Source organism: Heteronotia binoei, chromosome 2, assembly GCF_032191835.1.
Source record: "Heteronotia binoei isolate CCM8104 ecotype False Entrance Well chromosome 2, APGP_CSIRO_Hbin_v1, whole genome shotgun sequence".
Taxonomy (NCBI): domain Eukaryota; kingdom Metazoa; phylum Chordata; class Lepidosauria; order Squamata; family Gekkonidae; genus Heteronotia; species Heteronotia binoei.
Window position 1 is genome coordinate 202,603,188 of NC_083224.1, and position 24,481 is coordinate 202,627,668.

General features: G+C 48.8%; 1 protein-coding gene across 3 annotated transcripts in view; it reads left to right on the top strand.

Moving 5' to 3' along the window:
* SBNO2 (strawberry notch homolog 2) overlaps positions 1–23,867 on the top strand; it is a 92,168-nt gene extending 68,301 nt beyond the window's left edge. For all 3 annotated transcript variants that reach the window (XM_060232862.1, XM_060232864.1, XM_060232863.1), the window contains 14 exons: positions 715–890; positions 5,755–5,886; positions 6,394–6,529; positions 8,301–8,413; positions 9,190–9,261; positions 10,505–10,613; positions 10,985–11,053; positions 13,464–13,607; positions 15,126–15,220; positions 19,345–19,437; positions 20,022–20,153; positions 20,247–20,323; positions 21,800–21,990; positions 23,193–23,867. In XM_060232862.1, coding sequence (XP_060088845.1) covers positions 715–890; positions 5,755–5,886; positions 6,394–6,529; positions 8,301–8,413; positions 9,190–9,261; positions 10,505–10,613; positions 10,985–11,053; positions 13,464–13,607; positions 15,126–15,220; positions 19,345–19,437; positions 20,022–20,153; positions 20,247–20,323; positions 21,800–21,990; positions 23,193–23,704 — 2,051 coding nt within the window. In that variant the 3' untranslated portion in view covers positions 23,705–23,867. The remainder of the gene's footprint in view (positions 1–714; positions 891–5,754; positions 5,887–6,393; positions 6,530–8,300; positions 8,414–9,189; positions 9,262–10,504; positions 10,614–10,984; positions 11,054–13,463; positions 13,608–15,125; positions 15,221–19,344; positions 19,438–20,021; positions 20,154–20,246; positions 20,324–21,799; positions 21,991–23,192) is intronic.
* Positions 23,868–24,481: the final 614 nt, after the last annotated feature.

The window sequence follows — 24,481 nt, forward strand, 5'->3', positions numbered from 1 at the left end:
TAATGGCAGACTAGAATGATATTTAATATGTTTAGATTGATGTTGATAAGTTGATTGGGTGAACTGTTAGAGCTCTCTCAGCCCCACCTACCTCAGGGTGTCTGTTGTGTGTGGGGGGGGGGAGGTAAAGGAGATTGTGAGCCACTCTGAGATTCAGAGTATAGGGCAAGATATAAATCCAATATCTTCATCATGCACAAACACAAGAACAGACACACACGTAGGAGAAAGATAGCCAGGTGTGCAAAGACCAAGGGCTCCTGCAGGATCTTTCTCAGGTTTGATTCTCTGCAGGCTTTTCCCCTGAAGATAGATTCAGGTGGGTTGCCATGTTGAACTGAAGCAGTAGAACAAAGTTGGTGTCCGGTGGCACCTGGAAGACCGGCTGAATTTTATTCTGGGTATAAGTTTTTGTGTGCACATGAAAGCTTATACCCAGAATAAAACCATGTTGGTCTTCAAGTTGCCACTGAACTGTAGCTTTGCTGCCATTTCTGGTTGAAGCACAGGGGTGTATGAACGGTGACCAGGAAAACTTGTAAGTGCAGTTTGTACGTTCAGCCTCTAGGTGGTGGAGATGCCTGGCTTGCAGTAGGCAGTCATCTTGCTTTGCGCAAGCTGTTGGCGGATTGCAAGGGCTTGTGTTAATCTGCTCCCCCTTGCTTCTCCCAAAAAGAAACAGAGCCATGGTGTTTCCCCCCACTTCCTTTACAGGCAGCTTATACCTGCCAGGTTCCCAGAAGGAAATGCACGGCCCAGGGGCACTGGAGCACGTCGAGAAGATGAAGCAGGACCTCCTGGCCAAGGTGAAGGCCTTGGGCAAAGACCTACCTCTCAATACCTTGGACAAACTGATCGATCACTTTGGCGGGCCAGAGCATGTGGCTGAGGTAAAGACTTCTGGGCACTGGGGAGGGGGGCGGGTTAATTCTGCTTCCCTGTTATGGTTATGAGCAATTGTGGGTTCCCTGTTTTGGGGCAGGCAGTTCACCACAAGATTTGAAATAATATGATTTGGGTTGAAATAGCAAGCTTGGGAAATGACTTCGTTACTTTTTATTATTTCCTATTCCTTCAACCATAGAATGGTAGGATTTGGGGGAAAGAAGAGAAAACCCAGATGAATGTGCCATTGAATATCACAACTAGATACAACAATATAGACAAACTGAAAGGGGTGCAGAGGAGGGCAACAAAGATGGTGAGGAGTCTGGAGACCAAGTCCTATGAGGAAAGGTAGAAGGAGCTGGGCATGTTTAGCCTGGAGAGGAGGCAGCTGTGATATGATCACCATCTTCAAGGACTTGAAGGGCTGTCCTCTAGAGGATCATGTGGAATTGTTTTCTGTGGCCCCAGAAGGTAGGACCAGAACCAATGGGTGGAAATTAAATCAAAGGAGCTTCTGGCTCAATGTTAGGAAGAACTTCCCGACTGTTAGAGTGGTTCCTCAGTGGAAGAGGCTTCCTTGGGAGGTGGTGGGCTCTCCTTCCTTGGAGGTTTTTAAATAGACTCTAGATGACCATCTGACAGCGATGAAGATCCTGTGAATTTAGGGGGAGGCGTTTGTGAGTTTCCTGCATTGTGCATGGGGTTGGACTAGATGACCCTGGAGGTCCCTTCCAACTCTATGATTCTGTTTAAAAACATGCATGGGATTTGGCGACAACTTTCAACAAATCCCTATCAGTAGAAAACACTCGTTTCAGGGTAATATAATCACTACAACAATGAGCATAGGATTGAACAAAAGCTCTCACTATATCCTGCCTAGTCTTAACGGACAGAGCTGGAAAAACCACAGAGAAGGGCGACCGAGATGATTAGAGGGTTGGAGCACCTTCTCTGTGAGAAACAAGGTTGAAGCGCTTGGGCCTTTTCAGTGTAGACGAGGCAATTAAGAGGGGGAGATCATAGAGGTTTATAAAATTATGCCTGGGGTGGAGAGAGCTGACAGAGAAACTTTTCTCCCTCTTCTGAAATACTGGAACTTCAGGGCATCCAATGAAGCTGGTGGGCAGGAGGTTTAGAACAGATAAAAGGAAACGCTGTTTTCCAAAGAGAGTGATTGAAAAGTAGAATTCCCTGCCCGTGGATGTCATGATGGAAAGAAATAAACATCTTTAAAAAGGGATTCGTGGAGATTCATGGAGGAGGATTCTATCAATGGCTACTAGGCATGGTGGCTGAGGGGAACGTCCACTTTCAGAGGCACTAATCCTCTGAATCCCAGAGCCAGGAGGCAACGTCAGGGGAAGGCCTCAGGCTCTATGCCTTGTTGTTGGACCTCCAGAGTGCACTGTGGGAGGCAGGATGCTGGACTAGATGGACCAATAGAAAACACCAGTTTCAAGATAATGGTCTGATCTAATAGGGGTGATGCCCTTATGAAGGCCTCGGCCTCTCTGCCCTGTTGCTGGCCCTCCAGAGGAACTGGTTGGCCACTGTGTGAGACAGGAGGCTGGACTAGATGGACTGTTGGTCTGATCCAACAGGGTTCTTGTGTTGTTCTTAAACAACACATACAAGACAGTTTCCATTGCTCCACAAGCACAGGGACTGGCTTTAAGCCTCCTGATATATTCAGCTGTTGGAAGCAAATTGCATCTTTCTCATAAAATTAGACATCTGTATTTGGTGTTTTGCTCAGTGATCAAAATAGTTGGCAATCATAAAACAAGTACCCATAATGCAATGCTTCCTATACAAATCAGTAGGCAGCCTGGACCAATCTTGCGATAACACAGTATTGGGGGATTTTCTTTAAATATATTTCATAAACACTTTCTGTATCCACAGTTCCACAAAACAACCTGAAATTATCAGGAAGCCAATACATGAGATCCAGTATTCAAAACAACAGATAAACTTTTATTGTACTCCAAGTTTTCTCTCAGGACAGCTATCTTGAGCTATATATAGGAAAACAGAACAGTTAGATAACACTATTACATTTGCTTACAGTTAAAACGCAGATACATTCTTATACAGTTAGAATCCAGTTAAAAACTTTCCAGTTCAGTAGTTAGACTTACTGTATTTCTCAGTTAATAACCTGTTATAGTCATATACCTGTCTAAGAATCTAAGTCTGCTAAAATTCTGACACTCTCAGGCTTTCTCTTCTCTCTAAATTCTATCAGCCCACATCTTAAGTTAAAGATCTTTAGCTCTGCTTTCTTGGCTTGACCTACCCAGAGACAGCCTTTTGGCTCTCTGATGCAAGCAGCAAGATTGTGAGAAAATTTTAAGGCTTGTAGAGGTTTTTGCCTGAGAAACTTTATCACTTATCTCTGATAATATCTCTCTCCCAAGACAGTCTAACACAGCGGTGTCAAATATGCGGCCCAGAGGCCAAATCAGGCCCCCGAAGGGTTCCTATCAGGCCCCCGAACAACTGGCTGTCATCTGCTTCATTCTCCCTCTCTCTTGCTTCCTTCTGTATAACAGCTTGCTTTGCCAGGCTTGCTCAATCGTACAGCAGCTACAGAGCAAAGCCTCTATTTTCTCCATTGGCTGAGGCTCCTCCCTTGGGGAGGAAAGGTGATAGGCAGCGCTTGCTTTGCCAGCTTCTCACAGTTTCTCAGCAGAGCTACTGAGCCAAGCCTCTCTTCTTTCTATTGACTGAGGTTCTTCCTCCTCCTCCTTGTCCCCCGGGGAAGGAAGGAAAGTGCCAGAGCTTCCTTTGCCCAGTTCCTTGGATCCCATGGGAGAAATACAAAGAAAGCACCTTTAAGACTAATGAGTGCTAACGTTTTAAGCATGTTTTAAGTTTTTTTTAAAAATCTTTAATTGTGTTTGTGTCCTTTATAAAGTTTATATCACTTCTACCTAATCTTAAACAGGTACTCATATGACACAGCCTGACAATTTATGTCAGAGCCAGCCCCCATAACAAATGAGTTTGACACCCCTGGTCTAACTGTTCTCACCAGCTGCAATTGCAGATGGTACTGGCCACTGCCCATCTATCTTTAGATCTTGGTCTGGCTCAGCTATGTCCGGTGAGAACTTCCTTCTTATCTGATTTGTTCCCAAAACATCTTTCTCTCCATAATAATTTTTTTCTCTCATCTTCTCATCTAAGATTGTCCTTGGATAAACTCTCTTCTCACTGACCTACTTTTGGCTTCCAGCAATTTCTAAGTGCTACAAGGAAAATAAATGGCTTAAATCCCTCATGGGCTGGCTTCATAAGAGAATCAATCAAAATGTTTCCGCAACACATAGCTTCACTTATTGTGTTCGAGGACCCACTCCATCTTTACAACGAATTCATCCCAGAATGTTTTCTAATGTTTTGGTTTATGAGTCACATGCAGACTCTTAAAAGTGCCTTCTTGCCCTCTGATTTATTCTACTGCAGACTGTTTGAATTCATTCAATTGCAGACTGTTTGGAAAAAGAGGTTATGTTAAAGTGCCTGTGTGCACTCTTGTGGACTCTATTTCAGTCTGTTTAAAACTGAGGCTTTGGAATGTTAAAGTGCTTGGGTGCACTCTTGTACTTCTTATTATAGACTGTTTAGAAGCAGAGGCTACTTAGTTTTTGGGCACCACATTTTAAAAAGGATATAGACAAGCTGGAACAGGTCCAGAGGAGGGCGATGGAGATGGTGAAGGGTCTGGAGACCAAGTCCTATGAAAAAATTTAGCTTGGAGAGGAGGCAGCTAAGAGGTGATATGATCACCATCTTCAAGTACTTGAAGGGCTTCACGTACTTGTCATATAGAGGATGGTGTAGAATTGTTTTCTGTGGCCCCAGAAGGTAGGATCAGAACCAGTGGGTTGAAATTAAATCAAAAGTGTTTCCGGCTCAACATTAGGAAGAACTTCCTGACCGTTAGAGCGGATCCTCAGTGGAACAGGCTTCCTCGGGAGGTGGTGGGCTCTCCTTCCTTGGGGGTTTTTAAACAGAGGCTAGGTGGCCATCTGACAGCAACGAGGATCCTGTGAATTTAGGGGGAGGTATTTGTGAATTACTTCATTGTGCAGGGGGTTGGACTAGATGACCCTTGAGGTCCCTTCCAACTCTATGGTTCTAAGTAGAAGCTACAGAGTTTTTCTCATCACCCCATTATTATTTTCTTGTAATAAATGTTTTGATAGAATAGTGTTTATAGTTTCACCCTGACGTTTCTTCTGCTATCATTCCCAGCTCATGGCAGATTACCAAGATTATGGCTTGATGACTGCTGTGAATCTTGCCTCATGAAGACAGACTAATTGACTGTAATGGTCTAACGATAACATTTTAACAATGCCTTGATAGCATATTTCCATGTAATTCATTGTAGGGAACACAGTTGTGAAATTGATAACATTGCAGGATGGGCTTGCACAGATCGGGATCCCCAGAGCACAAGAAGTGCCCCCCCCTCCCAGCCTTGGCATTAGTGTTCTCCATAATTCCAATGAGGGATGAACAGTGACTCATGCAGGGGAGGCAATGAGCAACCTCTTCAGAGGGTGAACTGAATTCCCTTCTATATTCCTGAATGTCATCTCTAATGCAGTCCAGGACAGATATACCTACATCCTCATGTTGGCTAATGGGAAAGAGTTGAGGGTCATCCCGGTGAATCATCCAGAGACAAATTGGGCAGCCTCCTGTGTGGATACCTCCCTTCCCCTCGGAAACTGTTGGGAGAGGCAAGGTTGCACAGCACACATCATTCCCCCGGATCAGAATTGCACCAGGGGCTCAGCCTTTGCACGGCTCTCCCCTTCAACTTATGCGCGTTCTTCTCCCATGCAGATGACCGGGCGGAAAGGGCGGGTCGTGCGCCGGACGGACGGCTCCGTTGTGTTTGAGTCGCGGGCTGAGCAAGGGCTGTCGATTGACCATGTGAATCTGAAGGAGAAGGAGCGCTTCATGAATGGAGACAAAGTGAGCGCAGAGGGGATGAGGGGGGTGTTTTTGTGGGAGGAGTTGTGGGGGTGCATGCGTGTGCAGCCAAGCAGAAGGGCAGAAGGCCTGACTTCCGCGTTCGATAGTGGGCATGGAAAAGGCTTTCTGAATGTCAGGACATGTGCGATTGGACAGGCTGAAGCTATCATTTCCACAGGAAGCTAGGAATTAATATGCGTCTGGAAAGTTCTCTGCCTAGTACTGGTGGGCGATGCTTACAGGTCTTCCCAGGGTGCAGCAAAACTCCCCGGGAATGTACAGAAAATCTCGTTGCTCTATTTTTACCCACCCCTTGTGTTACTGTGAGTCGCGGTTTCCTGCGGCCAGATCCTGCCTGTGTTGTGTCAGTTGGCACAAAGGGGACATGCACTAGCACAAATCCAGTGCGATGTAGTTGAAGAATAGACTTTGACAAAATGAATGACTGTAGCCATTTTGGTTGACTGCCTCTCTCTTTCCCTCCCTCCCTCTTTCTCTCTCTCTCAGCTTGTAGCAATAATCTCTGAAGCCTCAAGCTCAGGAATTTCTCTCCAAGCAGATAGACGGGTAAAGAATCAAAAGCGCCGCGTTCACATGACTCTGGAATTGCCCTGGAGCGCCGACCGAGCCATACAGCAATTTGGTGAGCAGGAAGCCCAATGGCCGTTTCTAATGCTGTTCTAGGTTTGCATCGCGGGGGAGCGCTGAATGTTCGGTTGGGTACGAAACACAGTTTCCAGAGAATCGCTGCATTTGATTCTTTAACAAGAGCACGTGTCTAGCCCTTGCGAAGATATCTAGCTTAGAGGATTTATAATTTTTCACGAAAAGGGACTTTTATGTTATACATATTTTTCTCTACTGTTTTTAAAAAATATAGATAGTGAAGTTCTCTATATCGGTGGTTCCCAGCCTTTTTGACCAGTTTTGTGGAAGAGTTTTTCCACAGACCGGGGTGGGTGGGCGGGAGGGACACTGGGTTTTTTTCCACCCCAGGCCACACCCCCGCTCACACCCCAACCCTGCTTCCCCATGGGGGCCTTTAAATGGGGGTGGTATGGGCCTGCTTCTGCTGCCTCCCCGCTAGGTAGGCGAAGGGGTAGGCGAAGGTCGCTGCCACGCTGCCCCTTCCACCTGCCTGGGACCCCGACAGTTTCTGAGCAAGGCCACATTGTCTCCTTTGTCTGCCCAGATCCCAGGCGGGCAAAAGGGGCTGCACTGCCTCACTCCAAAGCAGCCTCAGACCGAGGCTGTGCTGTCTCTTTCATCTGTCCAGGTCCTGGGTGGATGGAAGGGGCGGGGCGGCACATCTGCCTCACTCCACGGCCTGGTACCGGTCTGCAGCCCTGAGGCTGGGCACCCCTGCTCTATATGATACTTTGTAAGTTTCCCATGACTGGGGAACTCAGCATTGTTGATCGGATACATTACTGTCAAGTGAACAAAACTGAAGTTCAGTGGCACCTTTAGGTATAAGCTTTCGTGCAAATGCAGACTTCTTCAGATACGTTGAAGTGGAAGTTACCAGACCATACATATTAGTAGGGAGTGAGCAGGAGATTAACATACAGCATAATAAAGATGTTTAACAGATACAAGGAGCAAACAGGAATAACAGTTTGTCACCATTTGTTTGGATTTAATTCTGGGGGGAAATATAGTGAAACAAATAGCTATATCAGAATGGGAGATTGATGTGTAATTGTATCCTTCTTAATTGTGAAGTGCTGAGAGTAATTAACTGAAACTCCATCCATCTTCTCTCAAGCATGGAGGTAACTAACAGCATCCTTTTCTTTAAGGTGAGGTGATTGGTTGCACAGTGTATTGTCTCTTCTGTCATCAAACCAGAGAAATAATTCCATATCTACCATTCCAAATTACATTACAATCACTGTTCCAAATAAATACAATAAGAATACGAAAAAATAAAGAGGATGTATGGCCTTTCTTGGTGAGAGTACAGATGTAAGGACTAAATGGGATTAGCATTTGTAGTGAGATAAGAAACCAATATCCCTGTTAAATCCAGGGTTTTTTGTTGTTCCAAATGCAGTAATAACTTGTAATTCAGCAATTTCCCTTTCTGGTCTGTTCCTGAAGTTCCTTTGCAATAAAACAGCTGAGGTCACCCACTGAATGTCCTGGAAGGTTGACCTTTGTGCTGTGTAATTAATAGTTTTAATAGCAATTAATTAATGTAATTAATAGTTATATGTATTTAGTTGCCCAACCTTTTGGTCCCTGACTTTATTTTCAGGTTGGGTTTTTTCCCCTTTTATCTTTCTCAAGTTCCAACACGTTGGAAGTAAAACACAGGGTTCAGCAGAATTGTTGCCTTTTCTTTTCCTGGTCTTATTTGTACAGTTAATATAAATACTGAAATTACATCCCACTCCCCCCCATCCTTCCAGGCCGAACGCATCGCTCCAATCAAGTTTCCGCCCCAGAATACATCTTCCTCATCTCTGAACTGGCTGGCGAGCGACGGTTTGCCTCCATCGTGGCCAAACGTCTGGAAAGCCTTGTAAGATTTTATTTTTATTGTTAAAAAAAGTAGTACATCCTACAGCAGGGGTCCCCAACCCCCGGGCCCTGGACCGGTACCGGTCCGTGGCCTGTTAGCAACCGGGCCGTGAGTTGTATAATTATTTCATTATATATTACATTGTAGTAACAATAATAATAAAAAGATGACATTGATATCCTGCCCTCCACTCCAAATCTCAGAGTGGCCTACAATCTCCTTTCCCTTCCTCTCCGACAACAGACACCCTGTGAGGCGGGTGGGGCTGAGAGAGCTCTCCCAGAAGCCGCCCTTTCAAGGACAGAGTCTAAGAGTGGCCTACAATCTTCTTTCCCTTCCCTCCCCACAACAGACACCCTGTGAGGCGGGTGGGGCTGAGAGAGCTCTCACAGCAGCTGCCCTTTCAAGGACAGAGTCTCAGAGCGGCCTACAATCTCTTTTCCCTTTCTTCCACACAACAGACTTTAATGCCAGTAGCCCACAAAGTAGAATTTTTGTTCACAAAACTCCACAGTTTGGAGGGAGCACGGCCTGGAGGTTCCACTTAGCAGCTGCTTGTTAATATCTGTCAGTCAACCAGGGCTTTTTGAATTTGCCAAATCCTCAAGCCAGAGTTGAGAAAGTCCCGCCCCCTGGACCTGGACCTGCAAATGGCTGGTTCCCCTTGGTGGAGAAGAGTCATTTTGTGGTGGTGGCCAAGAGGCGCATCAGAGACTCTCCTGCATGGCTTTTCTCCTCCTCTGTTGTGAACAGAGCCTGCCTCCCTTCTTTCACAGGGTGCCTTAACTCACGGGGACAGAAGAGCTACCGAATCCAGGGATCTCAGCAAGTACAATTTTGAAAACAAGGTATGGGATGTGCAGGCAGATCTGAAGCAGCCGTGGTTCTGGTTCCTGTCATGGGCTCTGGAGCCCATTGTCCGTCTGTTTCTTTGGAGGCCTGCTGCAAAAACATAACCATGGCTTTGCCGCTAACTGTGACTCATTGCCTTAATAAAAATCCCAACTGAAACCGTGGCTCAGCTTGCTGGACTGAAGCTCCAACCTTGAAGGCAGAGGCTGTGGAGATCCACGGCTTTCTTTTGAGCAGGAACGCCCAGGAATGCAGTTCCGGCTGGCTTGGCATCAGAAGGTGTGGCCTAATATGCAAATGAGTTCCTGCTGGGCTTTTTTACAAAAAAAACCCTGTGTGAAATAATGGTGAGGTCAGGGGGTGTGACCTGTTATGCAAATGAGTTCCTGCTGGGCCTTTTCTACAAATAAGCTCTGTGTGAAACAATGGTGATGTCGGGGTGTGTGGCCTAATATGAAAATGATTTCCTTTTCTACAAAAAAAGCCCTGCTGAGATCTGTTTGTTGCCATTTAGTAAGCCAGAGCTTGGTAAATCTGCCTTCTACTCAGGGCTGATGATGCTTTGCAAAACCTGGGTTTTCAGATTCTGGTTTGTGGCCAGTTCCCACCTGCAGGATTGGATCTGTCGGCAGAAGGCTGATGGACATGGACCTTTCCCTCCCTCCCTCCCTCCCTTCCTTCCTTCCTTCCTTCCTTCCTTCCTTCCTTCCTTCCTTCCTTCCTTCCTTCCTTCCTTCCTTCCTTCCTTCCTTCCTTCCTTCCTTCCTTCCTTCCTTCCTTTCCTCCCTCCCTCCTTTCCTCCCTCCCTCCTTCCTCCCTCCTTCCTCCCTTCCTTCCTTCCTCCCTTCCTTCCTCCCTCCCTCCCTCCCTCCCTCCTTCCTCCCCCCCTCCTCCCTCCTTCCCTCCTTCCCTCCTTCCTCCCCCCCTCCTTCCTCCCCCCCTCCTTCCTTTCCTCCCTCCCTCCCTCCCTCCCTTCCTTCCTTCCTTCCTTCCTTCCTTCCTTCCTTCCTTCCTTCCTTCCTTCCTTCCTTCCTTCCTTCCTTCCTTCCTCCCTCCCTCCCTCCCTCCCTCCCTCCCTCCCTCTGCATATCATCTCTGACAAAGGCAGCTTTGACCCTCAAAGGCTTCTAGACCAAGTCTTGTTGGTGTCTGACTCGAATTGAGCTGTTCTTCTGCAGACCAGCAGAGCCACCCTCCAGAACTGCCTCAGTCCTGATTCTTCCCTCTTCCTCCCCCCAGTATGGGTCCAAAGCCCTCGACAGGGTCCTCCACACCATCCACAACCAGATGGAAAACGAAGTCCCCATGCCGCGGAGCTACCTCAGAGGAGAGGCTGCTTTCTTCCAGGGTAAGGGAGTTCAAGACTCAACCGAAATGAGCTCAAATGAGGAAGCCTCCATGTTCAGAGGCAGTGTATCTCAGTAGCAGCAGCTGTGGGGAGGGTGGAGTGACACCAAGGGTGGACTTTGGCTTCAGCGCCTCTTTCCCTGTGATCTTCCAGGGTGTCTGGTTGGGCACTGTGGGAAGCAGGGTCTGACCCAGCTGGCCTTTTGTGGTATCCGGTTTGAGCCGGTGTGCCCCGGTTCAGTCTGCAGCTCAGGCACAAACTCACAGTGACCTGAGGCAAAACAGCTGCTGGCTCAGGCTGTCAGGCTTGTGGCCAAAAAAAAGAGAACTGTTCCCCGTCTCTCACACATGCACCCCCTTCTGTGATTTCAGAAATGAAGCAAAGCCTCCTCTCGGTCGGGATCTGCTGCAAGGAGATCCGCTACGGCTATGCGGAGAAAGGTATGGGCTCCGTTCCCACAGTCCCTGGTGATGAATGACCAGCTGCTGTGCTACAGGAGGGATTGTGGCTTGGATGGGTGGGGGAGGAAGAGGCGCGTGTCGAACATCCTCTGAATGTTTTTGTCCCTGTTCTCTCTGTGCACCCCCTCCAGCGCACTTCCAGGCCCCTTTGAATGCTTGTCCTTCTACAGCCACCTGCTGCGCCCGGTGGGGACAGGTGGCCCATCTGCCCCTGCCCAAAATGGAAGTGACTTCAGCGGCCGCAGTTATGGGGCAGCAGCCCCTCAGGGTCTCTCCCTCTTCCTTCTAGAAGAGGGGTGTCAGACTCATTTGTTATGAGGGCCAGAGCAGACGTAAATAAGACCTTGTCGGGCCAGGCTATGTGTGGACCCATCTAAGATAAGGGAGGAAAGGAAAGGTCCCCTGTGCAAGCACCAGTCGTTTCCGACTCTGGGGTGACGTTGCTTTCACAACGTTTTCACAGCAGACTTTTTAACAGGGTGGTTTGCCCTTGCCTTCCCCAGTCATCTACACTTTCCCCCCAGCAAGCTGGGGACTCATTTTACCGACCTCGGAAGGATGGAAGGCTGAGTCAGCCTGGAGCCAGCTACCTGAACCCAGCTTCCGCTGGGATCGAACTCAGGTCGTGAGCAGAGCTTAGGACTGCAGTTCTGCAGCTTTAACACTCTGCACCATGGGGCTCATTTAAGATTAGGTAGCTGAGATAAAAACTTTATAAAGGAAATAGACAAACACAATTTAATTTAAAAAAAAACCTTAAAATAAAACATGCTTAAAATACTAGCACTCGTTAGTCTTAATGGTGCTTTCTTTGCATTTCTCCCATGGGATCCAAGAAACTGGGCAAAGGAAGCTCTGGCTCTTTCCTTCCTTCCTTCCTTCCTTCCTTCCTTCCTTCCTTCCTTCCTTCCTTCCTTCCTTCCTTCCTTCCTTCCTTCCTTCCTTCCTTCCTTCCTTCCTTCCTTCCTTCCTTCCTTCCTTCCTTCCTTCCTTCCTTCCTTCCTTCCTTCCTTCCTTCCTTCCTTCCTTCCTTCCCCAGGGGACTAGGAGGGGGAGAAGCCTCAGCCAGTGGAGAAAATACAGGCCTTGTGACTGAGCAAACCATGTGATTGAGCAAACCTGGCAAAGCAAGCTGTGATGCAAAAGGAAGCAAGAGAGAGGAAGAAGGAAGCAGACAAGAGCCAGTTGCTCAGGGGCCTGATAGGAGCCCTCCGGGGGCCTGATTTGGTCCCCAGGGCGCATGTTTGACACCCCTGCTCTAGAACTTGCCAAACTTGCTTCTCCAAGCCAGCCAACAGGGTGGTGGGAACTTCAAGAATCACACAATATGTGTGAAAGAGCCACAGTTTGGCCACCCCTGTTCTAGAATGAGCTGGGGATGGGGGGTGAGGAGCGTGACTCTAGTCTCGAGGGGGATGTATCTGCTGCTGTGCGTGTGCATGAGCAGTGCAACACATGTTTAACGGGCCTGCCGTGGAGGGCATCTTTCCAAGGTCCCCCAAGACCTGGTCTTCAGTTTGGTGGCACACCTCGAGTTGGCTCTACTTAGGAGCAAAGATCCCATTTGAGTTAAGGAGGTGTTCTTGTAGTTGACAGAGCAGCTCTCTTGGGATGGATGAAGCTCTTGGTGCTTGCTCACTGTCTTCCTGCACTCGACAGTTTCTGTCCAAGGAAATCACTTTTCCTCCAGTTTACTGAGGCTGCTCATTACGTGGACTGTGCCCAATCTGGTTTGTTTGGAGCATCCCGTTCTGGTTTGCCATGGGGTGTTTGCCTTTCTTCGATGGGCCAGTTCACAGAGGGAAGGGAGGCTACCTAGAAAGCGGGCGTCCTGTTCCAGCAACTATCCCATCAGCTGGCCTCCCTTGTTGTGACATCATGCTTTACTGCCTTGTTGTGACATCATGTTTCACGATGGTGCTGTCTGATTATCACCATCGTTTCTTCTTGGGGTAAAAATTGCTTCATTCTGTGAAATGTGCCCTTCCCGCCTGTGGTGCACGTTATTTCGTTTTATTGTTCTTTTAGTTTAGTTTATTTGTAATTTGTATCCCGCCCTTCCCACCAGGTGGCTCAGGGCGGCTTACAGCATATAAAATCTAACAAGAATATAAAAATTTAGACATTTCACACAATTTACATAGTTAAAACATTAAAAACATACAGCGATCTTATAAAAACTACACTCAGTTTCAAGTTTCAAGTGCCGGTTAGTTGGTTTGCTAATTTTATTGTTTTATGTTTAAATTTAAATTGTGGGTTTTTGTTGTTTAGTTTGTGTTGTGATCTGCCCTGAGCCCGTGATGGGAAAGGGTGGAATATAATCCTACACAATCAATAAGGTGACCCTCCGTGTCCCCCCCTCCCCCCGGGTCCTGTTTCCTCGCAGACTGCTCCATCACCAAGTTCTTGAACCGCATCCTGGGCCTGGAAGTCCACAAGCAGAATTTGCTCTTCCAGTACTTCAGCGATACTTTCGACTACCTGATCGACAGGGACAAGAAAGTGGGGAAATACGACATGGGGATCCTGGGTAAGGAGCTGGCTGCGACTTCACCATTTCTAAATTGCCATGGGAGGACAGCTTGTGTGCCTGGGGGGCGGGGTGGGGGGTTCCAGAGCCTGGACAGGAGATGCCGCCTGGGGCTCCTGCGCAACGGTGGTGCCGCTGATCCCACTGGGGAGGGAGGAGCAGGTAGCTCTGCTTCAGGTGTGTGTGCCAGGAAGTAACAAAAAAATACTTTCCGTCTACAAAACAATATCAAAGTATAATAATTTACAATACAAAATCACAGTGACGAAAATACCATCCTGAGCACTCAACTCTGCTACTGTCCATGATATAAATTATGCAGCATTCACTCAATACAGTCCAACGATGATACCAGAACTGGTCCAATCTCGTTTCGGATCTAGATAATTTTTCCTCTGGGGCCATCCTTCTTGCTTATAGGTGCAGAACTTTGGTGGTGCCTTAATTCCTTGCAGTTCGCTGTATTCCAGGCTTTCTCAAATTTATCACTGCTGCCATTTTCCATCTGTCGGCCATTAGTTGCTCAGGATGATATTTTCATCACTGTAATTTTGTATTGTTATCACTGTAATATTGTATTGTAAAGGAGGAATTGCTTTAATTATACTTTGATATTGTTTTGTACACGGAGAAGTTTTGTTTTGTTTTTAATGTCCTGGTTGTAAAACCTCTGTGGTCTTGGCATTTGTTTATGTCAGGTGTGTGTGCGGCAGGGAGATGCTCTCTACATCAGAAGGGCCCAGGTCTTGAGTCAGCGGCTTGGCTTGCATCATCCCAATTAGGATATGAGAGCCAGTTTGGTGTAGTGTTAAGTGTGTGGACTCTTATCTGGGAGAACCGGGTTTGATTCCCCACTCCTCCACTTACAACTGCTGGAATGGCCTTGGGTCAGCCATAGCTCTCACAGAGCTGTCCTTGAAAGGGCAGCTCCTGGGAGAGCTCTTTCAGCCCCACCTACCGCACAGGGTGTCTGTGTGAAGGGAGAAGATATAGGAAATTGTAAGCCGCTCTGAGTCTCTGATTCAGAGAGAAGGGTGGGGTATAAATCTGCAGTCTTGTGAGACTCTGTCCTTGAAAGGGCAGCTTCTGGGAGAGCTGTCTCAGCCCCACCCACCTCACAGGGTGTCTGTTGTGGGGGAGGAAGGGAAAGGAGATTGTGACTGCTCTGAGACTCTGTCCTTGAAAGGGCAGCTTCTGGGAGAGCTCTCTCAGCCCTACCCACCTCAGAGGGTGTCTGTTGTGGTGGAGGAAGGTAAAAGGTGATTGTGACCCGCTCTGAGACTCTAAGATTCAGAGTACAATCCAATATCTTCAATATCTTCTAGGAAAACCGAGAGATCTCTTGTGCCACAGCAATGCTCTTTGCGCGGGAGGAAAGCACCGCTGCCAGTAGGAAGGATCTGTGGGGTCCAGCCCATGGTTCAGATTGGAGAGGGGGGGAACGGGGTGAGATCCACAACATACATCAGATGCTTGTCTGCAAGCTTGAAATTCACTCTTCTTCACTGGTTCCCTCAGACTTAGCCCCTGGAATTGATGAGATCTACGAAGAAAGCAAGCAGGTTTTCTTGACCCCGGGACACCCCCAGGACGGGCAAGTGGTCTTCTACAAGGTGAGGCTGGTGGCCTAAAGATGGGGGGGGGGAGAAGTGGGGGGGGGGCTGCAATGAAATGTTGGGGCTGCTTTGTCCTTTCTGGAGGACAGATCCTGTCAAGGTGCTCACGTGGCCTCTCTGCTGCTTGTTGATCTTGGTGGGTAAGCATCAGTGTTTGGAAGACGCCATCTGGTTTGAAGCCGGGGGTGGTTTAAATTGTCAAGCCTCAGAGGGGTTTAAATTGTCAGTCTGAACAATATGTCAGGACCTCGAGTCAAGGAATAACACAGTCCAATAATTCAGCAGTTTATTCCATGTATCATAAGGCAGTACCCCATCTTTGCTAAGACTGACATCTTAGCTCAGTGGCTCTCTATTTAACCCCTCGCACTAACCGTTATAATTCAAGTGCAAAGCGGGGAAAAGTAATTGTGACTTTTGGCAGGACCCACTCCCCCCCAAGTCTTAGAGTCCAGGTGTTTATCTGTGCTTTATTAGCGACTGACCAAGCTTGGTCAGTAGAAACCGCTTCAATAAGTTCCTCAGATAAGCATGCAGAGAGCAAGATGAATGCATAAGCAGGAATACATTCAAGTCAGATGATAATGTTACAGCAAAGAAACTATGGCAAGAGGGATACAGAGAGGATAACTCTTGACAGTGGCCAAACAGGAACTGTTGCATGATGGGAAAGTCAATCAGTCTTCATTATGGCCTGTGAGCTGCTCAGAAGGAGAATAAAACACACAAAAGCACTGATATAAAACTAATTACCCACCTAGAATCTCCCTATACGTCTACATCCTAATGTATCCAACAGCCCAAAGGTTAATCTCTGAGTGAAATTACGGTATACCCAGGATTCTCCCTTGGCCCGTATTTTCATTGCAAGAAACAGAAAATTCGCCACAGAAACAGTCATTCTTTGGTTGACTCCATCAATAAAATTTCAAGAGTTTTTTGCTCAGAGACCTTTTTTTAAAATCCGTCCGCGCAAGTTCTCAGGTGATGCCTCTGAGGTTATGGTAAACTACCCACAAGAGGAAAGAAAAGCAAGGGCCAATCCGCATCGCGGTTGATTTAGGGGTCAGTTTTCCATGGTCTCTACCTGTTTGCAAGGGTCAAAGCATGAAGCAGGCAACATATTTCATTTATTTATTTATTTATAATGGTCCTAGAGCAGCAAACAATTCATAAAAGTCCAATTCGTAACAAATAAAAGGTGATATAAATATACAATAATTATTATTATACACTGAAATATGATACCACCTAAAATATACATAAAATACGAATACAGGCTTTAAGACACTGACACTGAAGATGTAAAATTAGTGTTAAAACCAAGGATAAACTAAAAACCCTGTCTAGACCTCTTTGTCAGCGTAGGGACATTGAAGATTTCAATATGAAACAGGCTAGCTTTGTTGAAAACAAAGTTTCTGTTTATTGATTACAGCAATGCATACCACAATGCAGGGTCGTTGATACTAATAACGAACAGGGTGCAAGCATGAGTATATAAGGATACACATCAAAGGCTAGGGGGCTTAAATCGTTTCCCACCATAAATCTGGGACTTCTTGGCTGAGAAGAGCCAGGGCAGTTATCTGTTATCTCCCACCGACATAGCCGCCTCTCCTCTGCCTCGATGGCCTTGCTTGTCTCTTCCAGGTGCCTGGGAACGGCTAGATGTTTTACATTTCAAAGGCCTGTTGGAGTACTGGCCTCCCCCCCTCCCGACGAGCCTTCTACAATTCTAGGGTTAGTGTAGCAAATGGCCTAATGTTAGTTCACAGTAAATAAACAGGTCAAGTCATAAAACAAAGCTTCAGTGTATACAAGCTGTCACTCTTTGTTTCTTCCCTTAATAAATAAATTGCTTATTCACTGCCTAAGCAGCATTTAAATCAGTAAAATCATACAAAATTAAAACTGATTGTCCATAAAATCATACATAAAAGGCATAAAATACTGTTATAAAACTACAAATATAACAAAACATGGCAGTTACAGCAAACAGATTTAGCCATTTCCTGACTGGATTATTAGAGTTTTCCTTATTCTTGTGGCAAGCCAGCCAAATTTTGCTAATTTGCATGCAACCTCAGGATTCTTATCGGGAAGAAGATTCTTAAGGAGTTGCAATTTTTGGCTACTGGTAAAAGGCGTGGCCGTGGAAAACGGAAGTACTTCTCGATGATCGTTATAAACTTCACAGTCAAATATGACATGGACTAGAGATTCGATACCTTCATTGCAGCAGCAGGGACATAATCGTTCTTGGAACGGCACCTTTTTGTATCTCCCTTGTATCTCACCTAATAAGAGTAGACATTCTCCTATATTCATTTCTTGTTAAGCGGTATATGTCTTTTTTTTTAAAGGTCAGAACACAACACTGGTGGCACGCTGCAGCATTGCACGACAACGTAAGATGCTGGAGCATGCCACCAGTGTTGTGATCTGCACTTAAAAAAAAAGACATTTACATTCTGCGAAAGAAACTCGATTCTGCAACCAGCACAAACTTTGCAAATTAAGAGTGTTGCAGAGCATTTGAACCCCTTTAGAACCCTCGATTGCTGGACACCTCATTCACTAAGAGTTCTTGCGGTGTAGTGGTTCAAGAGTCAGTCTAGGATCTGGGAGACCCGGGTTCAAATCCCCCCTCTGCCATGGAAGCTTGCTTGGTGACCTTCGGCCACTCACGTGCTCTCAGCCTAACCTACCTCACAGAGTTGTTGTGAGGATAAAACAAAGGACAGGAGGATGAGATGAGCCAGCTTGTGTCCCCGTTGGGGAGAAAAGCAGGATATAAATATAGTAAATAATAATCATTCAGCCAGCCCACTGATCTGAAATTATAGGTGGTATTTTCTAATTGTGCCTTCACAAGGACTGGAAACTTTTTGAAATTGTGAAACAAGAAAGTTGTCCAGATGCTGTGGTTTGTGTTGATTATTGGGCCTTTAGTACTCTTACAGGGTTCCCGGCATACAAAAAGACCTGCGTACAATATCTTAAGATTGCAGATTTATATCCCACCCTTCTCTCTGAATCAGAGACTCAGAATGGTTTACAATCTCCCATATCTTCTCCACCCCCCACAACAGACCCCCTGTGAAGTGGGTGGGGCTGAGAGGGCTCTCACAGCAGCTGCCCTTTCAAGGACAACTCCTGCGATAGCTATGGCTAACCCAAGGCCATTCAACAGCTGTAAGTGGAGGAATCAAACCCTCTTCTACCAGATAAGAGTCTGCATGCTTAACCACTACACCAAACTGGCTCTTACTGAGACGAAGAATTCTTCTTAGTGTTTCAAACTACTAATTCATTTACAGGATGCAAGACTAATTCATGCAGGGGTGTCAAACATGCAGGCAGGGGGCCAAATTAGGACCTCAGAGAGCTCCTATCAGGCCCCTGAGCAATTCACTGCCATCTGCTTTATTCTCCGTCTCTCTTGCTTCCTTCTGCATAACAGTTTGCTTTGCAAGGCTTGCTCAATCGCACAGGTGCTACAGAGCAAAACGTCTGTTTTCTTCATTGGCTGAGGCTCCTCCCTTGGGGAGGAAGGGGGGAAGGCAGAGCTTGCTTTGCCAGGCTCTCTCAATCACACAGCAGAGCTACTGAACCAAGCCTCTCTTCCTTCTGTTGGCTGAGGCTCCTGTCCCTCCTGGTCTCCTGGGGAAGGAAGGAAAGAGCCAGAGCTTCCTTTGCCCAGTTCCCTGGATCCCATGGGAGAAATATAAAGAAAGCACTTTTAAGACCAATGAGTGCTAGCGTTTTAAGCATGTTTTAAGGTTTCTTAAAAACCATTAATTGTTTGTGTCCTTTATAAAGTTTATATCTCTGCTACCTAATCTTTAATAGGTACATGCAAGACCCAGCCCGACATGGCCTGACCTGGCCGGACAAGGTCTCATTTATGTCAGATCTGGCCCTCATCACAAATATCCCTGATTCACAGGAGACATTCTGCAAAAACAGGCCGTGAGCTTCTCCTGATGCTGAATCCAGAGTCTCTCTAGGGCTGCCTCCTCCACCTCCTCCTCACATAGAGCGAGAAGGAGGCAGGCAGCATTTGAGTATTTTGGCCTGGTCAGACAGCTCCCCCCTTTGCTTCTGCCCCGCTTTAGATCAGCGTTGACCGAGGCTTGAAGTGGGAAGAGGCCTACGAGAAGTCCCTCCAACTGACGGGCTCCTCCGATGGATTCTACCTCTCCTACAAGGTGAGCGTGCTGGGAGGGTGGTGCGAGCGGCAGCTGCGGGGGAGGGAGGGGCTCGGTCAGCTGCCGCCCAGGTTGGCACGTGGCCCCTTCAAGCATAACAAAGGGGGGAAGCCATCTTTGCAAAAAAGAAATGGGCAGTGGCTGACAAAGTCATGGGGAATTGGGGGTGCATTGTGGTTCAGCCTGAGGACAGTAGAGAAGAGCATCCAGCAGCACCCTAAAGATGAACAGGGGTGCGCTCTCATGAGCCAGACACCAGAGATCCTTCAGTATTTTATTTATTCATATTCCACCCTCCCCTGTTGGGCTCAGGGTGGCTTGCACCAGTTAAAATACATAACGTTAAAATAGAATACAATAAAATAATTAACATCATTTCATACACATGTGATGACAGAGCAGCGTTAGGATAGGGCTCTGTCCCTTTGCTTATTCTCAGCTTGATTTACCCCTCACGGGAAGTGCCAAGGGTCGTTCTCACGGCGGAGAGGCTGTGGGCCCCCTCCCCGCTTCCTGTGCTCCGCTTCCTTCCTCGTTCCCCTTCTCTCCCCCAACTCAGCCACCAACTTCTATGCTCCCTGCAGGTCCGGGGCAACAAGCACACCTGCCTACTGGCAGAGCAGAACCGGGGGAAGTACTTCACCATCTACAAGCCCAACATCGGCAAGCAGAGCCAGCTGGAGAGCCTGGACAGCCTGCAGAAGAAGTACCAGAGGGTAGGCCAGGCCCTTCCGGGGCTGCTGCGCCTCCCCGCCCCCTCCATGGAGGAGAAGCAGCCTTTTCACCCTCTCCCCTTCCCTCCTCCACAGGTGCTGCCGGAACAAGCCAAAGAACACTGGGAGAGCTGCTACACTTTCTCTCTGAAGCACTGCAACCACGCTGTGTGGTAAGGGGCCAGTGGTGCGCGACATGCCTTCTCTCACACACAGGCTCTGCAACAAATTGCAGCTGGCCAGAGGGCACGTGGCAGTCTAGCATGTGCATGAGAGTCGTGCACAAAGGGACCAAGCAATACTCGCTCTAAGCTGCGGAGTCCTGTGGGCAAAAATCCTGCTTCATGAACTAGTGGCGTCAAATCTGTGAGCTCCTGCATGAGTTTGTTTGCTCTATGACAGGCGTGGCCAGACTTGCTTCACATAAGAGCCACATTGAATAAATGTCAGAAGCTTTAGAGGCACAAGACATGAATGTCAGATGTTTGAGACCCGTGAGACAGGAGGGAAGGGAGGCAAATAGATGGAGGGGGAGGGGGAAAGAAAGCAACTTTAAATTCATTCTCCAAGCCACGGGCTGGCTTAGCTTGGAGAATTGACTTAAAGAGACAAATGCCTTCTTCAAGCTGGATGACACGTTGGTGCGGGCTTGAAGTGCCAGACAATATGTGTGAAAGAGCCATTTTTCCTGAGCCAAGACACAAATGTATCAGCCAGAGGCTAAAAAACTGTGAGCTAGCTCACACTAACTCAGCTTAGAGGGAAGACTGGATGTCAGGCAGTCTCGTGACTGTGGCCGGAATGCCGTCTGCTGCATTCTCCCTCTCCAGATCTTCATTCCAGGGCAAGGGGGGAAGCCCAACCTTGGCTCTGCATGGCGGGGGAGGTGGCCCCCCCTCCCTTCCAGCCACATTCTGGAGGCAGGGGCGAGGCGAGGCTTCCTCGGGGCTCGCAGGCAGAGCAGCAGGATGCTCCTGATGGCATTGAAGGCAAAGCCGAGCGCAGGCGGGAGCATCGGCTGGCTTGTTTGCAAAGAGCTCTCCCGAAGGGTCTTCGGGCTGCATCCCCCGGAGTCTCCCAGCTGGCCATAGTCGTGGGCGCACCCACGGAACAGCTGCCAGGGAGCAGGGCCTTAGCCAGGATTGCATGTTTGGTGGGGCTCACAGTAAGATTTGTTGTTTGAGGAGGGTGTTGTACGTATATATATGAAGCTGCCTTCTACTGAATCAGACCCTCGGTCCATCAAAGTCAGTCTTGTCTACTCAGACTGGCAGCGGCTCTCCTGGGTCTCAAGCTGAGGTTTTTCACACCTATTTGCCTGGACCCTTTTTTAGTGGAGATGCCGGGTATTGAACCTGGGACCTTCTGCTTCCCAAGCAGATGCTCTATCACAGAGCCACTATCCCTCCCCTGACCGGAAGTGGCTCTCCAGGGTCTCAAGCTGAGGTTTTTCACACCTACTTGCCTGGACCCTTTTTTAGTGGAGATGCCGGGTATTGAACCTGGGACCTTCTGCTTCCCAAGCAGATGCTCTACCACTGAGCCACCGTCCCTCCCCTCGCTGCCCCAGCTGGCCGCTTCTGGGGAGTTAGGACTGAGACTGGCTCTCTCCGGAGACATTCCCAGCAAGTCTTTCTCTCTCCCCCCAGGAACCGAAATTGCAAACTGGTCCAGGAGGGAAAGGAATGCTTCCAAGGGACCCGCCTCCGTCACTACTACATGCTGTGCGGGGCGCTGCTGCGGGTGTGGAGCAAGATCGCCAGCATCATGGCCGACATCACCAACACCCACTACCTGCAAATCGTCCGGCTCAAGACCAAGGAGAAGAAGAAGCAAGTTGGTGAGTTGCAGGGGCGTTCAGGCCCAGGGGGATCGGGGAGCCTGGTCTGCTTTGGACCAGGGCGGAAGAAGGAGACGCCACCCCACACATGGTAATAAACATACTGTTTGTGGGGTTGGACTCAGGGAGGCAGGAGGAACAGGTAGGAAGCCCCCCCTTCTGCCCTCCACGTCTTTCTGCTATGGGCCCTGGGCGCTCCAGACCGCAGCCTCTGGGACAAGAGAATCCTGCAACCTGTGCTCATTGTGCAGAGGAGCTCCCAGATTAGAGCCTGCCGCTCTAAACCACGTCTACCTTGCTGTACGTGATTTATTTGGTTTTGCTAGTTGGCCACGGACAGTGAGCCACGTCTCCCATCCTGCAGGTCACAGGAAAATTTTATCCAGTCACCCTTTTCTCTTGGAAAGGAGGGCGGGGGGACATCAACCACCCCAATTGTTGAATTCAATTACCTGTGATTGGGTTGTTTTGTAGAAAAATAGGTGGTGGAGCTCATTAGCATATGCTGCCCCCCCACCAGCCAAAAGCAACCCGACGCAAGAAAGGAGAGCCCCAGGCGAGCGAGGCCTGATTGGGCTGGCTAGAGATCCAGTCAGCCCAAGCAGGCCCCACTCGCCTGGGGCTCTCCTTGGCAACACACACCGCCCCCAGTCAAAAGGCCAGCAAGCCACACACCACCCAGAATCACATCAGAAGGAGAGAAAGGGTGATGTGGGCTTCTCCAGGGGTGAATGAGGGCTGCTGGGGGCATGGCAAAGCCCCTGGTGGCTGGCTGCCCGCTCTCCTAATCCTATGCAGCTGCACCCACTATTCATTGGAAAAGGTAGGAGGGGGAACCCTCAGAAAGGTTCAGGAGCTATGCTCCTGTGAGCTCCTGCTGAATCTGAGGCCTGCCTGTGATATTGAGGGAGGGGGCAGGGGCGGTCTTTGGCACAAGATTCTCTCCCGCCAGATACTTCAATCTAATCATTTTTAACACAGAGGCTGCACGGCCCCTGTCTGGGCCTCTCCTCTTCCCCCCCCCCTTCCTGCAGCATTCATGCTTCTCACCCCCCTTTTATACGCTGGACCTTCTTCACTTTTCGGGTCCCCTTCTAATATGAGCCCTCCTCCAACTTCAGGGAAGTCCCCAGCACTTTCCAGCTGCTCCTTCACCGTGCATTTTGAGGCTGACCCGGCTCGCTTTCCCCCTCTCCTGGCAGGCATTAAAATCCCGGAGAGCTGCGTCCGGCAGGTGCTGCACGAGCTGGCCCAGATGGACGCGAACGTGAAGCAGAAGCAGAACCAGGCACTGGCGGCCGCCCAGGGGGCCCACCCGCCCTACCCTCTGCTCCTGCAGCCGCCGGGCCTCCGTCAGCCAGGCGGGTTCCTGCCACAGGACGAGGTCTTGGACCTGACCTACAGCCCGCCCGCCGACAGCCTGCCTGACTTGGGGGGCACCGGGGAGCCTCTGCCCTTCTGGGAGGACACCGCCCGCCCGCCTCAGCCCCCGGGCCCTCCGTCCCCGTTGCATTTCAGCTTCCCCGCCTCCTTCGACGGCACGACCCTGGGCCCCTCCCAGCACGAACCCTTGCCCCCTGCCCCCCCGCCCCTGGGGGACATCAATTACAAGGAACTCTTGGAGGAGATGCTGAACTCGCTCAACGTGGAGCCTCGGGAGGGCGCCCCGGAGCGCCAGAGCGTCATCCAGTTCAGCGGGCCCTTCAGCTTCTAGGACCCGGGCAGGGTGAGCCGGCAAAGCCCCGAGGGTGGGGGCGGGGTGGACTTTTTTTTATACCGGTTTGGAACGGACCACTTCTGTCTTTTTAAACAGGGATGGGACAAGGTGGAGAGAGCAGAACAGGTAACAGAAGCAAATTTATTTATATATAATAATATACAGTTGCGCGCCTACTAAATTTTTATATATATGTATCTATAGAGAGGGGGGAGAGGGAGAGAGACAATAGAGATGTTACGGAATGGGGGGGGAACATCGCCGACAACCCCCGGCCCTGGGTCATCTCCTCCATCCTCGTACATCCCCCCCCCCCCCCGAAACTACTGAGTTGGGAAGCTGCGACCTTTATACTTTTTCTCTTCTACTTCTTTGGGATGGGGGCAATTCAAGTCCGGGTCAGCGGTGGGCAGGAGCTGGCATTCTTCTCCTTTCAGTGTACAGAGCCCGAAGTGTTCTCGTTTTCTTTAAGCAAACCAACCAGCCCTGCTCTCAACGTTTCTAGTCCTCATGGCTTGCAGAGAAAATGCTTCTGGCTGCTATGAGAGGCAGAACACTGGAACCCGACTCTCCTGTTGCCGCCTGGAGACGAATTCCCCATGCTCTGCATGCCTTCTCAACCACTCAGCGTGGAAACACTGAAAACGGCGCCCAGGAAACCAGGGGGAGAAAAAATTTGCACAAAATAGTCCGGTCATGCAATTTGGCTTGGGGGGGTGGGCTTGTGTTAGTGTTGGGAGGAGAGAGGCGTTGTTTCCCTAAGCAAGAGTCCCC